Raw genomic sequence first — 15760 nt, 5'->3', positions numbered from 1 at the left:
TATATATATAAAGCTTCAATTTAGATTGAAACATGAGAAAGAGCCAAAATTATAAAACACATTGCCATAAAATGTTCAGCACATCATCTGTGGTGTTCTGCTTTTTTGTACTCATAATAAATGTCAGTTAATTTACTTTTTTATTGACCCCTTATTCACCATTATTGATAGCAACATAAAATATTCGTACATTATTTTCCAGAAGCATTTTACATTTAAAGCCTGAAATAGAATACAATAAAAAATGTATGGAATAAAGACCTTGCTCAAGTTAGCAAGCATGTATTTATGTATCAAATCAGACTTTATTTTCAAAATATAGCTGCATAAAAACATTAGCTAACTGAACACAGTTTTGTTGGATCAAATGTTCATTTTTAAAAAATGATCATGTGCAATATTGTTGGTATTAGGGCAGTCAAAGTCCTTCCCACTGGTCTAATGTATTATCAATATTTAGCATGACAGTAGAAGTATAATACATCAATGCACAACCTCGGATAGTAACTTTCCTAGTTATATTTATACTCCATGTAGCTTATATGAGATGTTTTTAACAAGTGGGTGTGTTAATAAAATTTTCTAAATAGTTTTATATAATTTTCATCTAAAAGGGCAAGTAAAGATCTTTCAGAGACTTGAGACTTTTTAGTGTATAAACATGAGATGCTTACAGTATTTTGAAATCTGGGTTATTTTGTCCCTTAATTTCAATCAAAATGTTTTAAAATCCGATAGAACTAAATATTCACCACAAAAATTGGCAAAATTTCTAAAAGACAGAGTTTTCTTATTTTTTTCATATTGCCATACTTTGTGTTCGACATTGTGACGAATTGATTGAAATATAATTTTATTTGTAAGGAAATAATTCAAAGGCAATTACACATGAGCGATCAAAGAACAAATTTATAGAAATACATGAAAACATAATTATCATTCTACACTGACATTATACTCAATTTGAATGTTCAAAATCTGAGGTATTTCCATTACATTTTCAACAAAAAACTTTTTTTTTTTTACATATTACTTTTCAATTAGTCGCAATAAAAAGACCAGAAGATTTTCTAATCTATACATATGACTGTATACTTCAGGTTAGAGATATATCAATTAAGCTTTTCCTGACTGATTTCTGATATCTGAACTTGTGACTCTGATTTTGATCATTTTGTTGTTTGTTTCTTAGGGTTATAACATATAGAGAGAAAATGTGCTGCAAGCGTTAGTTTTGAATCTGACACAAAAAAAAAAAAGGGATTTAGAAGATTATTTGAATTTATGCTTCAAAGCATAATCTTTATCTGATTTTTTTTTTAATTCAGAAATGTGCATTAAATGTACATTCTACCAGTTGACTTTGGGTGCATTCACACCAGCCTTGTTTGGTCCGATTTAATCAAATTCTAGTTTTTGTCTAGAAAGTCCAGTTCATTGGAGAGGTGTGAGTAAATAATCGAACTCTGATGCAAACTCTGGTTCACCTAAAAACCTAGATTTCGGTTTGTTTAAAAAGATTGTGGTGCGGTTTGAATAGGTATGTGGATACCAAGTGGACCGGATACTGCTTTAACAGAAAAAAGCAAGTTGTTGTGCAACGGCATTCTGGGTAAATACAACCTAAACAAACGCGCAAGTTTATTGCTAGTGAGAGAAATGGCTCAGCTCTTTAGCCAAAGACAAAACAAAAATCCTACAACCACTAAAATCTGACCCTACGCCTTTTGTTTACATTTTGCGAAGAAGAATGCTGCACTAATGTCTTCGTCAGAGGTCTTTGTGTCGTTTTCTTCAGTGGTTCTTGGTGCAGCGCCACCACAGGCGAGGAGTTGAACAGGTTTTTCAAATGCTTTTGTTTGTTTGACACAGTGCAGTGTGAAAGCAAACTGCCCCAGCTGAAAATGTAAAAAATGTTGCAATTTCGGTTCCCAGCCTAACTGAGTCTTCCGGACTACAAGGTGTGAAAATGGTGGAAGTTCTATAAAGCATAGAGGGGGGAAATCTGACACTTTTAAGTACTGAGACGTCTATCCAGTTTGATTGTTGCATCTCTACTTAACACCCACAATGCTTTTCTGTTTAGATGAGGAGGCTCCTGCGGCCGCTGCAGCAGAAATGGCTATCGAGGAGTCCGGCCCAGGCGCTCAGAACAGTCCCTACCAGCTTCGACGCAAGACCCTGCTTCCTAAGAGAACCACCGCTGCCTCTGCCGCTGCCTCTGCCACCGCCTCTGCCTGCCCCAGCAAGGGCCCGATGGAGGTGAGCGTGAAAGCTGTTGCGCCTGTGCTTTGCTGCAGATTGCATTTTTGCTGCGTGAAGAGGGGAGAGATACCGATTTGTTGTCGTATTCACTTTTGAATCCCTCTGAGCTTTAAATCTCTGCTGCATTTTCAGGGAGCTTCCACTTCATCAACAGATGCCTTCGGTCATCGAGCCAAGCGGGCACGAGTGTCCGGTAAGACCCACGACCTTCCAGGTGTGTTTAAGCTCTTCAGCATGATGGGCAGCGTTTTCTAGTTTGGTTTAGTTTTTCTTTCTTTTTTTCTTTTTGCTGAGTTCCACTCTTGCACTGTTGCATTACAGTCCATCCGTACTGTAATGTTGACCTTTTCTTCAGACTTACACTGCCTTTTTTTGTGTATGTATTTGTATATTTTTAGCAGCCCCAGCAGAGCAGTATCTGCAGCAGAAGCTTCCAGATGAGGTGGTTTTGAAGATTTTCTCCTACTTGCTGGAGCAGGACCTTTGCCAGGCGGCCTGCGTGTGCAAGAGATTCAGCCAGCTAGCAAACGACCCCATCCTATGGTAAGATGATTTGTTCTTTCTTTATATCCTAATTTATAAGCAAAAGAGACCTATAAGAGTCTATACTTTTCCTTTCCCTATTTCAAGGAAACGGCTATACATGGAGGTTTTTGAGTACACGCGTCCCATGATGCATCCTGAGCCAGGCCGGTTTTACCAGGTCAGCCCTGAGGAGCACGAGCATCCAAACCCCTGGAAAGAGAGCTTTCAGCAGCTGGTTAGTACAACTTTATTTAATTTATACATTTTTCTTCATTTAATGCTTTGTTCAGTTTGGACACCCCAACAAGATGCTGTTGTTCAGACTTCTTATAATCCGTTTGTTTTTTGTTAAAAAAATATTTTGTATAAGCTTCTGAAAGGCCTTTTATTATTTAAACTGGTTCAACAACCTTTTTGGGCTTTTATCAGTAATATTTGGTCAGATTTGTAATTGATGTTTCAACTTCCTTTCGTTTGTCGATGGTTTTGGTTCATAACGTCTGGGTCAGGCGTTGGACAACGTTTTTACTCTGTTGCTACAAGTTTTACATATGTTTCAAATGTAAATCTTATTTAATATTTAATTAAAACTGAAAAGCACTAATTAATTAACCTAATTAATTTGAAAGTACTATGCCCTGTAATGTTTTAATTTTTCATAATCAAAAATATAGAATGAATGGTGGCGATGTTTAGCTTCGGTTGTCAACTGCTTATGGCTGCAGTGAAACACGTTTGCCATCTTGCTCTGTACAACAAGCTGATGTTTGCTGGGTACTTAGTTGGGCTATCTGCTCCGGTAGCCAGCTTGCAGATTGGCTGTACTTCTTGAGGCTCGTTTATTGTAATTTGAAGGCAGCATTATTTTTAATAACAGTTGTTTGGTGCTTCTCTTGTTTGAAGACATATATTAAAGGGCCAAATTGGTTTTTCATTAAATAAAAAACAAAAAAACAAATGAAAAGTAGCAACAATGGAATTAGCCTTGCTGCGCTGCGCTACTCTTTTCCTCATATAGATTAAAAAAAAAAAAACAGGTCGCTCTGGTTTTCTCTGGCATCTCATCAATATGACTTTAAACCAGAGGAGCAATATGACTGTAGATGTAAACGGTGTTGTAGAAGGCTCAGGATATTTAGTTTTGAAGAATCTACAGCTGAGTACTCTGCCATCTTTGTGAAAATGATTACCTCTCATTATACAGTCTGGGTTTGAAGCGTTTGTAGCGTTGGTGTTGTTTTCACTTTTAACAAGCAAAATTACCTGCAGAAGCTGATATCCAACCTACATTCGCTAGTTTTGATCTTTTTGCGTTGTGTTTTTGTATTGCAGTACAAAGGTGCACACGTAAAGCCCGGCTTTGCTGAACATTTCTACAGTAACCCCGGCCGATACAAAGGGAGAGAGAATATGCTGGTAAGTCCAAACCCTCAGCTGGAAGACAAAAACGGTTGATTACCGTCGATCATCACTTCTCTAAATTGTGGAAGGATGCGCTTGTTTTGCCTGAAAGTGTTTGTGTCTCTCCTCTCGCAGTATTACGACACCATTGAGGACGCTCTCGGCGGTGTTCAAGAAGCCCATTTTGACGGTCTCATCTTTGTTCATTCTGGCATCTATACCGATGAGTGGATTTATATAGAGTCTCCCATCACCATGATCGGTGCAGGTATGTGGCCATCATAAAGAGACGCTGAAGATTTGCTAATTCTTCTATAGGCAGTCTGTATGCTAACCAACCTCTCTGTTTAATGGACGGTCTCTGCTTCCCTCTCAGCACCTGGTAAAGTAGCAGACAAAGTCGTCATAGAGAATACTAGAGATTCAACGTTTGTCTTCATGGAGGGTTCAGAGGATGCATATGTGGGATACATGACCATTAAGGTAAACAAATACCCTTTTGTCATATTTTTTTATGTTGTCATAATAAATAAAAATATTTTTAGTACCTATTCATAATAAGGAATACAATTATTAGTTTAGAACATGGGATTTTTCTGTTTAACTAAAAGAAAATGTATAGTTCATCTAAAAAAAAAAATGCAGATTTGGATGTTTTCAGGTTTCTGATATTACTAAGAAATCCAGTTTTGGTTTTTTTTTCTCCCATCAGAAAAAGCTTCCTCGTTACATGAATTTTGAAATGTTGAAAACCTTTTGGAAAGTTTTGCATAAATAACGGTGTGCATTCTCTCCAGTATTCACACAGAGATTGCTGTTTTGGTAAAGCTAGCATGCTAATTGCTAATATTAGATGTCAAACCAGGTTCTCGCTGCTCAGTTACTTTCTGTCTCAGAAAAAATCTTTTTTTCATGAAGGAATTGTAAGAAAATTTCTGACGCTGTGTGTGAATTATAGATTTGTGGTCGTTCAGTGTGAGTGTTACGTCAAGTAGTGTGACATTATCTGGGAGGATCTTACAGAGTGCTGCAATGTACATCTGATAATTGTCTTATTTTGAAAAGCTGTGACTGCATCCACATCTTTCTCTCTTTGCACTTCCTTTTCTCACCCTTCTTGGGGTTCGACTCCAGTAATAAACAAATCAAGCAGTCTGACATGAGTTACAACTAAGGTTTTATTGATATCAAGCGTTCAGTACGACATGATCCAGTTCTGTACGATTTAAAAAAAAATCTGTGTCTGGAGGGTCCAAGACGTCAATCTCACAATTATTTTGGAATGCATGAAAACCTTGTTTAACAGAGACCGCTCTCTTACGACACTGTAGCCTCTACACTAAAACAAATGACAGAAAGTGTAGAATAATATACAGTGCTGTGAAAAGTAGATATGTTGCTTTCTGAGTTTTTTTGCCATTAGAAGTTATATTTTAGTCATTTATTATATCTGCAGGTTACATAATAATCAGGAGTGGGTTTGTGAAACTGAGCTCATAACGCAAGACCGCAACTTCCTACTTCATAAAATGTAAACAAAAATGGAGTGGTGGCGTGAGATTTTACCCGTTGAAGGGTTTCTCTTTTGTTGTGATAAAAGACCATGAGCCATTTCTCCCTCTATCGTGCAACACTCGCACGTTTGCTTGAGTTGTGTTTACCCAGAATGCTCTTGCTTCCGCATATGCATTCGAAACGCACCGCGGTTCATTTAACTTTATCAAAGCCTAGGTTTTTTAAGTGTATCAGAGTTTGCTTTTTTTGGTCCGCGTCAGTTCGATTGGACATTCATACCTGCGCAAACAAACCAGATTTCTAGACAAATGAACTAGAGTTCATTTAAAACGGGTCCGTCTAAAATCCTGTGCTGTTAATACAGTGGAATAACTTGGGACTGCACTGATTTTAATGAGATCTGCAATGATTGAAGTATCTATAAAAACTGATTCAAAGACTTTGAACCAGTTTTTATAGATAAGATATTAAAATGACTGTAGAAAGGGGGAGTTGGACCGGCCTCTCTGACTGAAAAACAAAACCTATAAGGTCCAAGAGTCATTTAGTATTGCAATAATGTATCTTTGTGAATATGTTGTTTGCTTTGGGTTTTATTTCTCTCTGATGTCCCCAAGGCAAAAGAATAGCAGTGTGTGCTCTCTATTAAGCAAGGTTAGCCAAATGGCGCGAACTATAATCATCTTGTTTCCTCATTATATTATAACTCTGAGCTGTTAGCGGCTTCGACACTTGCAGAGTGCCGTGTGGATGTGGTGGGTAGACAGAAGTGCTGTCTGCTCTCCTGTCCTCTGTCTGACCTCAGCTTCTGTTCCCTCTTCAGTTTAATCCAGATGATAAATCGGCGCAGCATCACAACGCCCACCACTGTCTGGAGATCACAGTCAACTGCAGCCCCAACATCGACCACTGCATCATCCGCTCCACATGCACAGGTAACCAGACACACACACCAACACCTCCTGTTCTAGTCAGAGGACGCTTCATCACATTTCCTTATAATCTGATAAACCCACACTTTGCAGCAGTAGCGTGTATTGAAAGGATTTTAGTTTGTGATAAGTAGAAATGATCCCTATATTTGGTATAATAAACTGACATTTAATACTGGACATTTCAAACTTGCCTATTTTGGTTTAGCAGGTTATAAAAATGGAAAAGTAAAGTGCAAACATTTGTTTTTTTTGGTCACATGTCTGAACTGGTGTTTGATCATGTTATTTTATTTTTAAATTGGTTCTCAGTTTGGATTATAGTCTGGATTGATGGTTGATTGAAGAATATTCCTGATTTAGTATTCGTACACTTCAACTCTTTTAGACCTATGTTTAAAATCTCCACCTGAATATTTTTGCTTATTTTAATTGTATGCAGTTCTTTAAATGTCTTTAAATGTCCTGTCAGTATTTAAATGTTCTGTAAGTAATGTATATGTGAGTATATATATATTTGCCCAACTAAAACTTTCAATCTCTAGCAAAGTTATCTTTGTAATTTACCGTCCATTAACAGAGTTCCCTTCAGATTAATTTCCATAATAACCCAATATTGGCTGGAAAGCGAAATGTCTCCCCTTTTAGAAAATGTTGGAATTTTTCAGATRGCRCAAAATGTGAAGCMATCTCTTTTTGCGTTTTAATGTAGAAATATCTCTCTGCGTTGAAAAAGTCAAATCATCCTATCGAGAAATAGACCCAGTAACTCACAAAAATGAAACGAAAGAATTATATGTCGATACCYGTTACTGCATCAAATCTCATGATGCAAACCGTTTTCTCATTCTGCTGGTTGATGGGTTTATAGATTAAAAACGGTGGGAAGTCTTGGATTTGATCCATTTATTTATCCCAAAGGGATATTYAATGTCGTCTTAACTCAGATCATCCAAGTATTTTTGCGATGCTATTAGTAATCAGTCTTACAATGAATTTGAAGAGGCCTCTTTATGTTTTGTATCTTTAATGATGCACAAACTTCATAAAAATATGTTTATTGTTGATCAGGAAAAAATACAATAAACTAATTTTTGCATTTTTTTTAATGTAATAAATTTTGTGGCCAGTTGTTTAAATTTGCCAGTTTTGGCCTACAAGGCARAAAGTTTGTACAGCACTGCTCTAGTCTATACAGACACCTTTCAAGTACACTCTAGATGCTTTCCATGAATATATTGTTAAAGTTTTCAAATCTGTATATTTGTACAGAAAAAGATACTTTTTTTTTTTAAGGTTTTTATACGTTTTGTGCATGTCTGTTCAAATGTTTTTTTGAACAGACATAAATGTACTAAATTGCAAATTCGTTTGATAACTTTGCGCCAGTACAGCACATTTAAACACACCAAAAGGTTGTCGGAAAGTGCAATTAGGAATTATAAATACAATGTAAAATAAATAATAAAGTATGATGTAGCTCAAAACACAAAGCATAGACTTGGACTGAATAGATCTGCCACATTGTCACAGAAACCTGATCTAGAATTTKTTTTTTAATACCGATACAGATATGAGTATCGGATTGGTGCATCTCCAGTTTTGTAAGACCTTTATTTTCGTCTCTGTGTCCAGTGGGTTCAGCCGTGTGTGTGAGCGGACAGGGCGCCTGTCCAACTATCAAACACTGCAACATCAGCGACTGTGAGAACGTGGGTCTGTACATCACAGACCACGCACAGGTAAAAKCAAACGGCACGTTTTAACCAGCRACATGCAACACACAGTCTCGCCAACCGAAAACTTTTTGTCTTYGCAGGGCATTTATGAGGACAATGAAATCAGCAACAACGCGCTGGCAGGAATTTGGGTGAAGAACCACGGTAACCCCATCATTAGGCGTAACCACATTCATCACGGACGAGATGTAGGAGTGTTCACGTTCGATCAYGGCATGGTGAATGCAGCTACGACACGTCTTASCYCGAGCGACTCCTTCACACAACCTCACCTGTGTRTGTCTTCCCCCCACCCCCYGCATTTGTTTTAGGGTTACTTTGAGAACTGTAACATCCATAGAAATCGCATAGCTGGCTTTGAGGTGAAGGCGTACGCCAACCCCACGGTGGTCCGCTGCGAGATCCACCACGGCCAAACGGGAGGAATCTATGTCCACGAAAAGGGGCGGGGCCAATTTATAGAAAACAAAATCTATGCCAATAACTTCGCTGGTGTTTGGATCACGTCCAACAGCGACCCGACGATACGGTAAGAACGCAGACGTCCCTGAAGCAGAGTTCGTATGAGTGCTTGAAATCCTTGAAAATCCTTTAAGTTCAGTTTGGTGTCTCCAGGGTTTTGGAAAGTGCTTGATTTCTGTATAAAGTCCTTGAAAGTGCTTAATATTCAAACRGCACAGTTTTGTAATAAAGTGAAATCTATCATGTGGTTAAATTTGGAAAACTGTTCTTACAGTTGAAACTAGATATTTTTCTACACCAAATAAAAAAACTTCTTTTCTTGCTTTAGTTAAAATTACCTAAATTATTTATATWCGCTAAATGCCAGAAAACTTTGCAAGAGCATCTTTTAACATGATATGTTTGGATTGTTTTAGTATAATAAATATTTATTATTCTTAACGGCTCGGTGACTTATTAAAATAAAKGGTGGCTTATATTTTACACCTTAAACAACTTTAGTGATAGTCGTTAAATTAGTGTTTTGTTCTTGGACCAATCAGGCGTATAGGGTGTGTGAGAGAGAGACATTTCAAAACATCAATTTTTGTTCTATTTTAGTTTATTACTATCACAAGTCATTATTAATAACAGTAATAAATATAATTTAGAATTTAAGCTTTTATTTTAGTACATTTGTGTTGTTTTTATCTCCTTGGTGCTGGAAAAGTTTGAAAACTGACCTTGAAAATTCCTGAAAAGTGTACAAACTCGTTTGTTTCACCTTATTCCTTCCTCTTGTTTTCAGTGGAAATGCTATATTCAACGGTAACCAAGGTGGAGTGTACATATTTGGAGACGGCCGTGGGTTAATAGAAAGTAATGACATCTATGGTAACGCCTTGGCTGGGATTCAGATCCGAACAAACAGCTGCCCCATTGTAAGGCACAACAAAATCCACGATGGGCAGCATGGAGGCATCTACGTGGTAAATGCCTCCTCCTCAAATCTTTGTCCCAATCCACTCTAGCAGGGGGAAAAATGTGATCCTAAGATGAGCGGTCGTGTGTTTTATTTCAGCATGAGAAAGGCCAGGGAGTGATTGAGGAGAACGAGGTTTACAGCAACACGTTGGCTGGAGTCTGGGTGACCACAGGGAGCACTCCTGTCCTCCGCAAGAACCGCATYCACAGCGGCAAACAGGTACACAAAAATCATCTTGCGTATGATTTATTTACTTATGTGGTACTGCATGTCAAGGTTTTCCTGTCTTTCAAAGAAAACAAATAATGAGGTTTTAGCAAATGTATACATTTTSTTTCACCAGCCCCAGTGGCTGGTTTAAGAAAATTATCATTTCTACCAACAACTTGACAAAACATCATTTTCTTCTTAAAAAGACATGMGCATTTAGGCCTGTCACAATAAATCAATTAATCACATATTCGTTAAAAATGGCTCATTAATTTCTTATTATTTTCTAATTTCTCTCTCTTCCTACCAATTTTGTTTTCTGAGACTTTATAATTAATTTTATTTGTCTGTTTTTGTTTAGTATTTAGCATAGTTAGAATGTCTTCCATTTCCATTGTTAAATGTTCATTGGAGTTTAATTATTTTTATCTTTGAAAATATGCTATTGCATTATTATGACATTACATCAAAACTGTCTCAAAGCAACAATATTATCATTTATAGCAATAATTTCTGGGACAATATATCGCCTAGCGAAAATTTGTTATTGTGACAGGCCTGTGTGTGATATTTGTCTTAAATTCAAAAACCTTATTATTATGGAGAAAATACTGTACTATTAAAAAAATAAAATCAAAAAAGTTAACAGTAAACTGGAAGTTTCCTTAAATATTCAGATGGATGCATGAGCTGCCAATTCAAACCCACATACTTCTGTTTTCATACCCATTTGTTTCATAAAACTTTATATTTCCTAGTGTATTTTTTTTATTACAGAAGTCGATAATCATAAAAATGCTAAAGTGTGGTGTAAATGTTAATTTAGTTGCTTATTATTTTGCAGAAATTTAATATTGAACCAAATATCCTCTGATAATATTTTTTGGATATCTCTTTGTGAATTGTATTTTTAGTATCACCATTAAAAACTGTATTTCTAGCTTTAAGAAATATGCAAAAGGTAAAGTGGCCTTTTTGCCACTAATTTAATGTTTTTTGTCCTTTAGGTTGGTGTGTATTTCTATGACAATGGCCACGGCGTGTTGGAAGACAATGACATCTACAATCACATGTACTCTGGTGTACAGATAAGGTAACAACTCTTAATACCTGCGTATTCAATGAAAACACTGAATGAGATGAAGATATTTTTCTTTCAGTCCAAAATTTCAAATGGAATCATTTAGTTCCTTGCCAAAACATAATCCTAGTCCCATGCTACAGTAATCCTGTTGAAATCAATGCTATGTATATAATTTACACCCAAGTATCTCTGCAGTGCAGTAAAATTAGCCTGGAGAATAAATTAGTATTTTTTTATGGGAACTAAAACACAAATCTAACAATTTTTTCTCATTAAAACACATTTTTTCTTGGAATTTTAGRACATTTGTCTGGTAAATTATGTTAATTGTGTCTATATTGTTGTAATTAGACAAACAATCTAGTATAATGGTCCTAAAACTCCATCGTCTAACTCATTAAAGGGATAATTGGGGTAAAAACCACTTTTTGAAATAGTTTGTCATTTGTAAATTCTTTTTTAGAAAAGAAAACCATTAAAAAAATTTTAAAATCAAATCTGGTTTGAAAAAATCAGATTTTATTTTTAAACCGTATTACTCAGACCTACTATGAAGGGATTTTTGAGGCGAGTAAGGGTCTCTGAAAGCCATTAATCAGAAAGTATCCATACTTTGAACTTGATAAAACCAGATTATTTTACTCAATYGTGTGTTGAAACTCGTCTTCCTTTGAAATCAGCAGAAAATAATTGAGTCTGTTTTAATCGGCAGGACGGGAAGCAACCCAAAGATACGGCGCAATAAAATCTGGGGAGGGCAGAATGGAGGGATTTTGGTCTACAACTCAGGTTCGTATTTGCATCTCTGACGGCACCAGTGGGACGTCCAACGTGGAGTCAAAGGTTCATCTAACGCTRCTGTTATGTCGCAGGGTTGGGCTTCATCGAGGACAATGAAATCTTTGACAATGCCATGGCGGGAGTGTGGATCAAGACAGACAGCAACCCTACATTGCGGAGGAACAAGATCCATGACGGCAGAGATGGAGGCATCTGCATCTTCAACGGAGGCCGAGGTACAGAAATTCAGCTGTCACAAGATCGAGTGCACTCACAAATCTTCACAAATGTTAATTAAATTAATGGTTTATTAGATTTAAATTGGCTCCAGAAACTAATAACATCAGCTCAGACCTTCTTTAAATGTTGTAGTTTAGCCACCATCCAGCAGAGGGCGCCACTGGCCAGCATTAAGCCAGTTGATACAGAAACAAACACGGAGGGGTCATACTAGAATGGGAAAGAAACAGTTCCTCCAGAGACTGTGTGGGTTTCAAAACGGGCTTTACGCGGTTCTATTTTTAAATAAAAAATACTCGACAAGCTCTTTAACGTCGCTCATTCAGCCAAAGCAGCGCCAACTTCTCGATCAAAAATAGCAGATTTACTGACGGGGAAAAATTGTAACATGATGGAAAAAAACATCCAATATGCACGGTTGATTTTGATGACTGTCGTGAGTTTATGAACTTCATGGAACAAAGTTTTATAATTTCTTCAAGAGCAAATGCATTTCCGAATTAAGAGTTTCATATATTCTTTTCATCTTTAGTTTTTATATTTGGTAACCTAAGAGGCTCCTSTTTTGTTATGTTTTATAAATATGTTAAAGTTAATAATATGAGAARCACAATTTTCTTTCTATTCAGTCGGTCTTTAACATGGGTGACACAATGTTGTTGTTTTTTTAATCCAGMATATGAAAACTTTAGCCCATTATGTTAYGAAAAGACAGCCAGCCCTCTTGATGCAAAACAACAAAATGATCAATAAGATCAATCAACTTTAAATTAACTCAACCGATAACTTACAGCCCTAGATTTATTGCAGCTCGCCTTCTGTTTCAAWCCAGATGTCATTTATTGAACGTTGATGTTYCCAACTTGTTCTGTTGAAGCGTATGAARAAACATCTTCCCTGCAGGTTTGCTAGAAGAGAACGACATCTTCAGGAACGCGCAGGCCGGCGTGCTCATCAGCACCAACAGCCATCCCACGCTCCGCAAGAACCGCATTTTTGACGGCTTTGCTGCAGGTTGGCTTCACAGACTCTTCTAGATCAAAAAACTACATCRTTTGATCTCCTTTTGGCTTACAGTTGACGTGTCATTCACTAAACCAGGTATTGAAATCACTAACCACGCAACGGCAACGTTGGAGGGCAACCAGATCTTCAACAACCGCTTCGGGGGGCTTTTTCTGGCCTCAGGAGTTAATGTCACCATGAAAGGTAAGAGGTTGTTTACGTCCATTACAGCTGGGCATGTTGTGGTTGTGCTACACTGCAAAAACACAAAGGTTAAAAAATATTTTAACATTTTCTACTGCAAATATCTTTGTATACGTGAAATAAGGCAAAACTAACTTAGAATTAACTTTTCAGCAAATATAGGAGCTTGTTTAAGTAAATATCTACTTAATATTGATAAAAACATACCAGCTCTAATGGCTGATTATTTCGCTTAAAACAAGATTTTTTTTTTGTGCCAATGACTAGTAATTTTTTTTATTAATATTAAGGATTTATTGACTTAAACAAGCTCCTATATTTTGCTAAAAGTTCAGTTATGTTGTAGCATGTTGGACTAGATTTTGTCTTATTTCAAGTGTACAAAGAAACTCAACCAAAAATACTTTATCTTGTGTTTTTGCAGTTTATATCTGCTTACTAACTATTAAATGTTCCCCGTCAGATAATAAAATTCAGAATAATCAGGATGCCATTGAGAAGGCGGTGAGCAGAGGACAGTGTCTCTACAAGATCTCCAGCTACACCAGTTACCCCATGCACGACTTCTATAGGTAAAAAAAACTGAAATGGGTCCGACTTACAATTTCTATTGCAGTTTTAAGTTTTAATTTAAATGATTTTTTTGGTTTTCTAGGTGTCACACCTGTAATACAACAGATAGGAATGCCATCTGTGTTAACTGCATCAAAAAGTGTCACCAAGGACACGACGTAGAGTTTATACGACACGATCGGTGAGCTTCTTTCGTTCTTTATTTTTACATTTTGTCAGTTAAATTCATGTTTGCTTAATTTTTTTGTTTCTAAAGCTCTTGAGAAAAATGCCTCCAGACTTTGAGAAAATTTTGCATTTGACGATTCTTTAAAGGACAGGCGTCTTGATTTAAAACTTTTATTAAACACGTGATTAAACCATAAGTTTCATGGTTTTCCTCATGTTTTATAGAGCACAATTGGTCACCTACAGATGTTAATTTTAATGATTCACGCTCTCCTCCAGGTTTTTCTGCGACTGCGGCGCAGGAACGTTGTCCAACCCGTGTACGCTGGCCGGAGAGCCCACACATGACACGGACACTCTGTACGACTCGGCGCCGCCCATCGAGTCCAACACGCTACAACATAACTGAAGGCGGCGGCTCGAGTTAACGCCCTCAGATAAGCAAACAAACACATTACATCACACACACACACTCACACACACCCAGTTCTAAACGTGCATCCGCCTGCAGCTATAAGGACCCAGAGAGACTCTGAGCTCAGCGCTCTCAGTGGAAGAGGCTGCAGAGGAAGCAGCTTCATCTGGCGCCAGCCGCACTCGCTGCAGCGGGTCACTAGAGGGAGCCGTGGAGCTTCCTGAAGCGATGCTTCGCAGCAGACTGTAAACAAAGAAGACTGGGAAGGGCGGGTTGCTCTGAGGGACTTTCGAGGTCCACCTGGTGGCACTTAAAGCATGAAGATCTCCACACAGCTAATCCTCTTATGAACCGCGGTTAAAAAGACTTCCTGCTTCCTCGCAGCTGCCATCCCCATTGGATTAAAAAAAAAAAAAAAAAAAAAGGAAAAGATTGATCGTGCGTGTGTGTATGCGTGTGTATGAGAGCGAGAGAGAGAAACGGAGCACTTGGGCTTTTTTTTAAAAAAAATATATATATATATATATATGTTCTGATGAATGGATTTTATTTCAATTCTTTCTCATGTAGTTTTGTATTTTCAAGCAAAAAGCTGACTGTATTTGAATGTCTTTTATTTTATTATATATTATTATAATTATTATTTTTGTTTTTCCTTTGGTTAGCGTCCCTTCCCCTCCCCGCCTCCCGCCACGTCGGACTGCAGAAGCTGAAAGGTTCCAGTGGTGAATTTCTTTCTGTGAAAGAGAAGCTTGTTAACACTAAACCCTCTCCTGTGAGTTAGTTTAAATGGCCGGTGGAGGAGCTCCACACTTGTATAAAGAGGTGTGTGTAAATGTGTGTCATGTACAGTGCAAACTTTGTGTGTGTGTGTGTGTGTGTGTGTGTATGCGTGCGTGCGCGCGCGTGTGTTTATATGTTGATGCAGTCAGTGTTTTGTGGAGAGGGTTTCAATAGGGGKYGCCACAGACCCCTTTTTAACTGGAACCTGGTCAATCTGCAGCGCCCTGTATCCCTTCCCCTCCCCCACCCGTTTCTGCCCTCCTCCCAGTGTATCGTGGTGACTTTGGCTCCTCATGCAGCCTGAATCGTATGCATGTACCATAACATCTAGACTTAATATATTGTGAAGTATTCAATAACCATTAGTAGATGCTAGTTGAAATTCAAAAAGGGGTATACTTTCTTAGAAAGACAAAAGAAAACTGAAAACTTGCCATTTCTAAGAAAATAAAACTTTATTAGATCAAACATGTCTGGGTTTTTATTCACTTGCTC

The 15760-nt window shown here is 37.5% G+C and overlaps 1 protein-coding gene across 3 annotated transcripts in view; it reads left to right on the top strand.

Annotated features, from left to right (window-relative positions):
* The window catches only part of fbxo11b (F-box protein 11b), a 16207-nt gene extending 1303 nt beyond the window's left edge, over positions 1–14904 (top strand). Inside the window, exons 2-22 of one of the 3 annotated variants that reach the window (XM_008437081.2) lie at positions 2087–2262; positions 2398–2458; positions 2667–2808; positions 2896–3025; positions 4123–4206; positions 4327–4459; positions 4568–4674; positions 6530–6641; positions 8274–8380; positions 8458–8595; positions 8689–8906; positions 9627–9807; positions 9900–10022; positions 11021–11106; positions 11810–11886; positions 11970–12113; positions 13021–13131; positions 13219–13326; positions 13790–13898; positions 13982–14080; positions 14347–14904. In XM_008437081.2, the coding sequence (XP_008435303.1) occupies positions 2087–2262; positions 2398–2458; positions 2667–2808; positions 2896–3025; positions 4123–4206; positions 4327–4459; positions 4568–4674; positions 6530–6641; positions 8274–8380; positions 8458–8595; positions 8689–8906; positions 9627–9807; positions 9900–10022; positions 11021–11106; positions 11810–11886; positions 11970–12113; positions 13021–13131; positions 13219–13326; positions 13790–13898; positions 13982–14080; positions 14347–14476 (2576 nt within the window). In that variant the 3' untranslated portion in view covers positions 14477–14904. Of the gene's footprint in view, positions 1–2086; positions 2263–2397; positions 2480–2663; positions 2809–2895; positions 3026–4122; positions 4207–4326; positions 4460–4567; positions 4675–6529; positions 6642–8273; positions 8381–8457; positions 8596–8688; positions 8907–9626; positions 9808–9899; positions 10023–11020; positions 11107–11809; positions 11887–11969; positions 12114–13020; positions 13132–13218; positions 13327–13789; positions 13899–13981; positions 14081–14346 lie in introns of all 3 variants that reach the window. The other 2 variants (XM_008437080.2, XM_008437079.2) reach the window with 2 other exon arrangements.
* Positions 14905–15760: the final 856 nt, after the last annotated feature.

Source organism: Poecilia reticulata, linkage group LG19, assembly GCF_000633615.1.
Source record: "Poecilia reticulata strain Guanapo linkage group LG19, Guppy_female_1.0+MT, whole genome shotgun sequence".
Taxonomy (NCBI): Eukaryota; Metazoa; Chordata; class Actinopteri; order Cyprinodontiformes; family Poeciliidae; genus Poecilia; species Poecilia reticulata.
The sequence above is the reverse complement of the archived record's forward strand: the minus strand, read 5'-3'. Positions and strand labels throughout refer to the sequence as shown.